Raw genomic sequence first — 7951 nt, forward strand, 5'->3', positions numbered from 1 at the left:
TACCCTCATTGAATTTTCAAATTTAAAGAAGTAAAATTTCTGCTAAGCCAGAAGGTTGTTGGTGCCATGGAAGGAGTCCCTGGGTGGTACAAACGTTCAATGTGTCGAACTACAAGTTAGAAGGTCTGTTTGGAACCCACCAGAAGCACCTCAAAAAATGGGCCTGGTGACCTGTCTGCAAGGTCACAGCCTGGAGAACCGGATGGAGCAGCACACGTGGATTGTCATGAGTCTGTCGTGGGCGCTATGGCAACTCACAGCAGCAGCAGCAGCTACAACAGACAGACGGACAGACGGTTCTGACAGGGCGATGTCCAGAGCCAGGAGGACAGACGAGGGCAGCACAGGTTCAGCGACAACTGGAGAAATGAGGAAGTGAGCAAAGTGGATGCCTGTGGGAAGAACATCCCAGGAAGATCATGGTGATCAGGAAGATCATGGTGATCTTCACAGTCCCTTACATTTTACTTTTCTCTCTGAGCATCATACACACCCTAACTCAGTGCATCTGTATGATTTTATGTAAGTGACATTAATGTTTATTCCACCTACATGAATATCTTCATATAAATCAATGTAAAGTTGTATCATAACTTCAGTGGCTCTTTAACATGCCATTGGATATATAAATCATAATTTATATGACTTATACCAATGGATAGTTAGCTTTTTTTCCCATTTTTAATTATCCTAGATAATATATATATATATATATATATATATATTTTTTTTTTTTTACAATTTCAAAGGTTTATTCCGGTTACAGGTATGACACAATTGAAAGCCAACAGGTTTAAAAACCACAATCTGTGGAGGGACCAGGATGGACAGCCTGGTTGGCTGTTAGAAATCCACGATCATCAGGTATCCTCTATAACACTCCGTGGGCAGCTGGAAGGCGCCTGAGGGGGCGGGCAGCTGGGTGCTCCTCCTCCGGGTACAGCGGCAACGTTTCAAGTATTGAGAAGAAAATAGCTGTGTATATATGTACACATACAGAGATATACACACTTTTTACACCACAGTCAATGGGACATGGAGGTGACTGGGCCACCAACAGTTGCTGTAGTTGAGACAGGAGCCTCCCCTGGGCCCTCCACCTCTCCTGTCCCATACACCTGTCCTCCCTCTGCCAAATGTCCCTCAACACCCATTGGTTTTCGTGTTAAAGAACTAGAAACAAGTAACAGGAGAAACAAAACGTGCTTCAGACTAAAGTGTGAGGGGGATTCTATATCATTTTAACTTCTGTCAGTCTTCATGAGGAAAAAAAAATACATAACCATCTTATGGGCTTTTTGGGCCTTAGAAATGACTAAGGATATGGGCATGCTGCCTTTTAGAGATGAATGGCTTTTTAATATAAAAACTGGAATCTGAAATAATTATAAATGACATTCTCTTGTCTACATGATTCTCCCTCCATATTTCTAGACCTGGTGACTAAAGATGGGAACAGGTATAGAGAACCTTCTTGGAGAAAGTGAATTTCAAAATGAATGATCTGAACAAGAAAGAGAGGTCCAACTATGGTGGACAAGAAGAAAAGACTCCAGCCAATGATCTCAGGTAAGTTAAGGAGATAATGCCCCCAAAGGGGAGAGGTTTTCTCTGGGGAAGATGCAGCAGAGAATGGAAACTAAAGGAATTGAGAAGTGAGTCTGGGTGAGCTAAGAACTGTCAGAAGGAGTTGCAAACATGAATATTTTGAGCTGAAACCAAAAGCAGAGGTGAGCGATGTAGCAAGGAGGTAAAACTGGTAGCTATTAATCATTTTACTAAACGAAGTCAAAATGACAAATTTCTTCTTTTCATTGAACCCATATCACTGGGTAGTAAGTAACTAAAATTTACTGCTCAGCCTTTGGTATCTTGATCAGGGCCTTACAGAGGACTCTTCAGAGTGGGTAGGAGATATAATGTGGAGAATGAGAGGATGCCAGGTTGGGAGAAGGGGTTCAGAAACAGCACAAGTAGCTCAGAGCCAGATGGACTGGTTCTGCCCTGGGAGAGGAGGCCAGAGTGGCAAGATGGGAGCCAGGAGCACTAGGTGTTGCCCAAACAAGGGGAACAGTTGGTCCGATAGGAGAAATGTAGGTTCCACTCTGCAATGAGTCCCCCATTCACGGATAAACATTCGACAACAAATCTTAGGAAAAAAACATGCAACTGATTATGAAAAGAACTTATATCACATTTAATTGAAAAATCAGCTGTTAGCATGCAGACCAACCGAAACAAACAGTATTAATGGAATCTTTGTGTCTTCGGGACACAGGTAACACCCCAAATAAGCATTAACCTAAGAGCTCTGCTGTCGCCCCAGGGGACACTCCGCCACGGGCTCAGCACAGTCCGTTATGTCTTTCGGTGAAGGCAAAGCCATTTGTTCGGCACTTCATAGGAGTATCTTTCCACCTGGTCTTCATCATACGGAATATGCCAGGAGTCCCCCGTTGTTTGCACCACCGTGTCGTATCTGAGGACATGCTGTTGAGTTAAACAGGGAACCAGACATTGAGAACAGCACGACTGGGTCCCCCGGCCATTTCCCGCTCTCCCCTGACGACTTCTCAGCGTGTTCCAGGCACATTTCCTCACTTCCTTCTCGGGGATGTTTAAGGAGCAGCCAGCTCAGCAAAGGGGTATTAAGAGTTCCTTCTCTTTGAGTTTCAGTTTTAAGGTTAAGGACCCTCTAAATGACCGTTGCACTTATCGGATACAGAATTCCTTTGGTTGCCTTTATTGAGTTTGTGTGTATGAGGGAAAAAGAATACAAGAAGGCTTCAAAAAGTTATACTGGACTCCCATGTACTCATCACCCAGCTTCAGCCATTACCAACTCATGGCTAATCTTATTTACCACCTGCTGCCTGCTCCCGCCCACATCCAAGACCATGCTGAAGCACACCCTGGAAAAGTACAATGTTCACTATGTATCCCCTAAAAGTTAAGGGCTCGGGTTTTAAAAAGTTAACATCAATACCATTATTACATTTAAAAATTAATGACGATTCCTTAGCAACATTAAATTACTCCTTACATTTTCTTAATTATACGTGTGTATATGTATTTTACAGTTGATTTGCTTACACTAGAATTGAAATGAAGTTATTACATGGAAATATTTCTTAATTTTCTGCTAATCGAGGATTTCCTCTCAGCCGGCTTTTCTTTACTCTCAATTTTTACAGTTGTTGCTGAAGAAATCAGGCCGGCTGTCCTGTTCCTCAGTCTTCGCTGTGTCCACTTTACCGAGAGACCACCTGGGTATCAATTGATACTGCAGTGCCTATAAATCTGTTGTATACTTTTTGACAACTGAACCATATTTGGCCAGGGCCCAGTGCATTTTTCTGTAATACGATGCCTTTGGATTTTCTTTCTTTGCTCTCACAAGAGGCATCCTTGTGGTGGCTGCTAACCAAAAGGTTGGCAGTTTGAACCCACCAACTGCTCCTCAGGAGAAAGATGAGGCTTTCACTTCCATAGGTTTACAGCTTCGGAAACCCTGTAGGACAGCTCCATTCTGTCCTATTGGGTTGCTATGAGTTGAAATTGACTTGGTGGCCTGGGTTTGGTGACCTGCCTAATAACCAAAAGGTTGGTAGTTCAAACTCACCAGCCACTCTATGGTACAAGATATCTAGTGGTCTGCTCTTGCAAAGACTGCAGCCTAGGAAACCCCATGGCACAGTTCTCCTCTGTGATATTTGCCGTGAGTCAGAATTCTCTCTATGGCACACAACAACAACCACACAATCTAGAGTGAAAGAGCCCTGGTGCCACGCAGTGAAGCACCGAGCTGTTGACCAAAAGGGCACTCTGCACCCAGCAGAAAAGACTTGACCTGCTCCCATAAAGATGACAGCCTACGGAGCCCTGTGGGGCAGTTCTACTCTGTCATAGAAGGTCACTAGGAATTGGGCTCAACTCAGTGGCATGCAATATCACCAAACTGGATGCAAAGAACCCAATTGAGAACCATGCTGTAGAAGTGGGTTCAGAAAAGGGGAAAAGAGTTACTTAGAAAATTATAAATTTGACAAACCATCTAAGAGAAGCAATTATAGGATGTTACAAATAAGCTGGGGGAAGGACGCCCATATGAGAACTGATAACTGATGACCTATTGAAGTAAAAAGTGATGACATCCCAGCAGCTTCAGTATGTCAGTTAATTGGGGCTTTGATTATAAAACTTTTTAAGGTGCTATGCAAGATCCACAGAGCAAAACAACCAACTGCTCCTTTGGAGAAAGATGAGGCTCTCTGCTCCCGTACAGATTTACAGTCTACATAGGATGGCTATGAGTCAGAAGTGACTCGATGGCAATGGGGTGAGATGTATAAAACTTTGGCTAAAACAGAGATGCTATTTCTAAGGACAATTTCCAAATACCAAACCAAAATCAAGAAAAATAAAACACTCAGAACTTATAAGTAGTCTTATTAGTCTGTTACTATGCCATAGAGCGGATAATATACCTGAAAAGTGATCTTTGATCCTGGAAATCTGCTAATAATCGCCAGCTGATGTCCTTGCTGCCATTTAAAGAACAGGCGCTGGGTCTTGGCATCGGGCAGACAAGCTTTGTGGTCCCGCATCAGGTCTTTGGTGATGAACTTGCAGTGGTTCCCCGAGTGCAGGGTGGCGTACAGAAGGAACGGATCATCCTTTGAGCTGAGGCAGAAATGAGAAAGGACGTGGTCAGCAGAAGCCCTGAGGAGGCTGAGGCTAGCATTTTCTTCTGTGTCTTCTATTCTTCAATTCCGTTCAGTGGTCCTCTGAGTGCCTGACAGATATGATCACAGTGATGCTATGTGTGACTCACCTGGCAGTCCTTAGTGGGTAGGCAGTGTCCTCTAGAACACAGACAGGATGCAGAGGGGACAGAATACTAATGGATGGGGCTCTAACTGCTCAGCTGGTTTACCCTCGGGATTGGAGGATTCTAACAATCCTCTCTTCACATTCAAAAGTTAGTTCTCTGTGTTCTCAGGAAATTTTATGTATTCACCACATCCACTCTACGGGCATATCTTCTTCCCCTCACATACCACCCTCCTACCCTCTATACACACACCCCCACCAAAAAAGTGATGCATCAGAAATAGTACTAGCAGGGCAACACTTTCTCAGCAAGCCATCAAATAACCGGCTCGAACTGGTATCTTAACACGCTTCTGGTAAGTCAGCAGGATCAGAACCTGAAAGTATCTCCAGCTCGGAGAGGAGCTGCAAGTCCAAGTCTCAGCATATCTTCATCTCCTGCACTTGGCATTTGAGGACATCTGCAGCACAAATGGTAGGAACGGCAGGAACCACCCACCTCAGCCCAGGAGGATTTGGACGGCAAATGCCATATCCCTTAACTCAAATTACTCAAAGTAGGACCACTGAAAGTTCATATCATTCTAAACAATTTCAAGTGAAATGGTAAAACGACTGGAATCTATCTTAAATTTTTCCAGGAAAAAAGTGAGGGGTTATTTAAAATAAGATGATCAAAATACAGATAATTGTTGGAGATAGGTGACAGTTACATGAGGATTCACTATAATATTCAACTTGCATCTATGTTTGTAAAGGCTCTTTGTAGTACATTAGTTAATGCTATACATTTTAATATTCAAATCCAAAGCCATAGAAGATCTTTAAATTAGCCTTTACAGTTGAGTTTGGAGTTGGATTGGAGCCAGTACAACAAAAACAGAGCCTGAACCAAGCAATGAGGCCTGGTTCCAACAGGCTTCTTGGTTATAATTCTTAGCAGTTATGCAATTCTTGATTGGATCAATCTCAGAGACAAAAAGGATAATCACAACTAACAATGTGTTGAGCAGGCACTGGGTGCTGTACTGAGAATTTGCAAGGCATGATTCACACAAAAGTTGGGAACTGGAACTTTCCTTACACTCTATGAGAGGCAGATAGGACAGTCAGTTTCCATAAAGATTACAGCCTTCGAGCCCTGAAGGGGCAGTTCGACTTTGTCCTATACGGTTCCTATGCATCAGCATCGACTGGCTGGCAGCATGTATTTACATGTATTATCTCATTTAATATTCAAAACATTGTATGAAGGAGATGTCTTCTCAGGTAGGACTTGAGCCAAGGGGGAGTAATTTCCACACCTGTTTTCCCAATGCCAATTCACCATTGTCTAAAGTGATTTTCTGAAAAGCATTACTACTGTCTTCGACTCTTGGAGAAATGGCAGCGTCCCGCCTCTGAATAAACAACAACAACAAAGACTTTGAGCGAAGGTTTAAAAAAAAAAAAAAGGTCTGGCTTGGCATCTAGATGAGGGTTGAGCTTCCTGCTTCAAGCATAAAGCTATTTTGCCTTGTTAAAGAATATATGCTTTGGGGAATGCTGACAAATCTTCGACTTACTGCATTCAAAGTAATGAAACTCAGACCCAGGGTCTGAGGCACACCAACTCATTAATTACCTGTGGGAAGTTGGAAATAAATGTTTGTCAACATAAATAGTATGAAAAACTAGATACACATAAGAAGTTGATGTGTTGTTGATAATCTGTGGTTCTCCTGATTAGCTAGTTGTTTTTTGTAATGGATGCTAACTTTTGTTACTAACCGTGTTTTCCATGTTCCTTTGGTTTCTAAGGAAGCTCAGCGTCAAATATCAGTACAACTTCATCTTTCTGCATAGAATACAATCCACACCCCTGGCTCGCTTATGAGGTAAATGAGATAGTCTGTCAGTTGCATGGATCCCAACACAGAACCTCCGACTGTCTCTCGTGTTGCTGTACCCTATCCACAGTGGCCTTGCTGCTCCTCCAACAGCCAAACCCACTCCTTGTTCACCTTGTCTCGCTTGTCCCCTCTTCTCCCTTTCTCAAACGGCTTATCCACAACTCCTGACTGACTGAGCTCCCCTTTTCTACCGCCTTCCTCTGCCTGATTGCCTGCAGAGCAGTGATCGCTGCCTGAAATGACAGTATCTGTTATTTGCTTATCTGTCCCAGGAAGATATGGCCTTTGTCTTGTTCACTACTGTTTCTCCAGAGCACAGACAGAAGCTACTAGTTTGGTGAAGGATCCATTTAGGACGCTGGCAAGTAGATAATTCAGTTTACTAGTCTTATCCTTGCCTCTGTCCTCCTCCCATTTCTCCTTTATCCTCTTTTCTCCGAGCCTTTAAGTTAATCTTGCTGTAGAAGCTGTATTTCTATCAATTGCCCCAAATCGTTTTTGGAATGATGTTGAAAATACATACATGCATGCCTTTTAAAAAATACCCAAAACAAGTAACTAACGAGCAGGTAGCCCTACGCTGGAACCTAGGTCAATGGACCTATTATCTTCAATACTTACATGTTGTCCGCAAAGAAACAGCTTGCTTGCCTTTGCACCTTTTCCATCTCATCCTTTTTCCACCGGGAACCCGGCGTTAGCATGTGCTTCCGGCCCAGGACCAGCAGGCGCAGATTCTGGTTGGCCAGATGAGTTACCACATCCAGGAGCTGAAAAACACAAGGCCAGGACCCAAGATGGCCAAGGGAAGAATCTGACCTACGAGGTGCGATTCTTTTGGCTGCTTATCTCATTAGTGAAGCACTCTTTTCTGGTAAGGGGCAAGAAAAAAAATTCCTTAAAATAATTTTCCATCTTTGTAAAGTCTGAGGAACATGTTTCCTAATTACAAATTAATGTTTAACATCTGACTACTGGCTAGGCAACACTGAACCCAAGGAGACATTCTAAGCAAAAACTAGTTGTTTTTATTTTTATTTATTTTTTTAAAGATCATTTTATTGGGGGCTCTTACATCTCTTACAACAATCAATACATCAATTGTATCAAACATATTTGTACCTAATGCCAGGGGCTTAAGTGGAGAGGAAATGTTTTGAGAATGATGAGGGCAATGAATGCACAAATGTGCTTTACACAGTTGATGTATGTATGGATTGTGATAA

General features: G+C 42.8%; 1 protein-coding gene across 2 annotated transcripts in view; it reads right to left on the minus strand.

Moving 5' to 3' along the window:
- Window positions 1–2173: 2173 nt before the first annotated feature.
- PRORP (protein only RNase P catalytic subunit) overlaps window positions 2174–7951 on the minus strand; it is a 139327-nt gene continuing 133549 nt past the window's right edge. For both annotated transcript variants that reach the window (XM_045288162.1, XM_004698530.2), the window contains 3 exons: window positions 7347–7495; window positions 4488–4683; window positions 2174–2490 (listed from right to left, as the gene is read on the minus strand). In XM_045288162.1, the coding sequence (XP_045144097.1) occupies window positions 2359–2490; window positions 4488–4683; window positions 7347–7495 (477 nt within the window). In that variant the 3' untranslated portion in view covers window positions 2174–2358. The remainder of the gene's footprint in view (window positions 2491–4487; window positions 4684–7346; window positions 7496–7951) is intronic.

This window comes from Echinops telfairi, unplaced genomic scaffold, assembly GCF_000313985.2.
Source record: "Echinops telfairi isolate 266 unplaced genomic scaffold, ASM31398v2 ScPeMD7_18;HRSCAF=68, whole genome shotgun sequence".
NCBI lineage: Eukaryota > Metazoa > Chordata > Mammalia > Afrosoricida > Tenrecidae > Echinops > Echinops telfairi.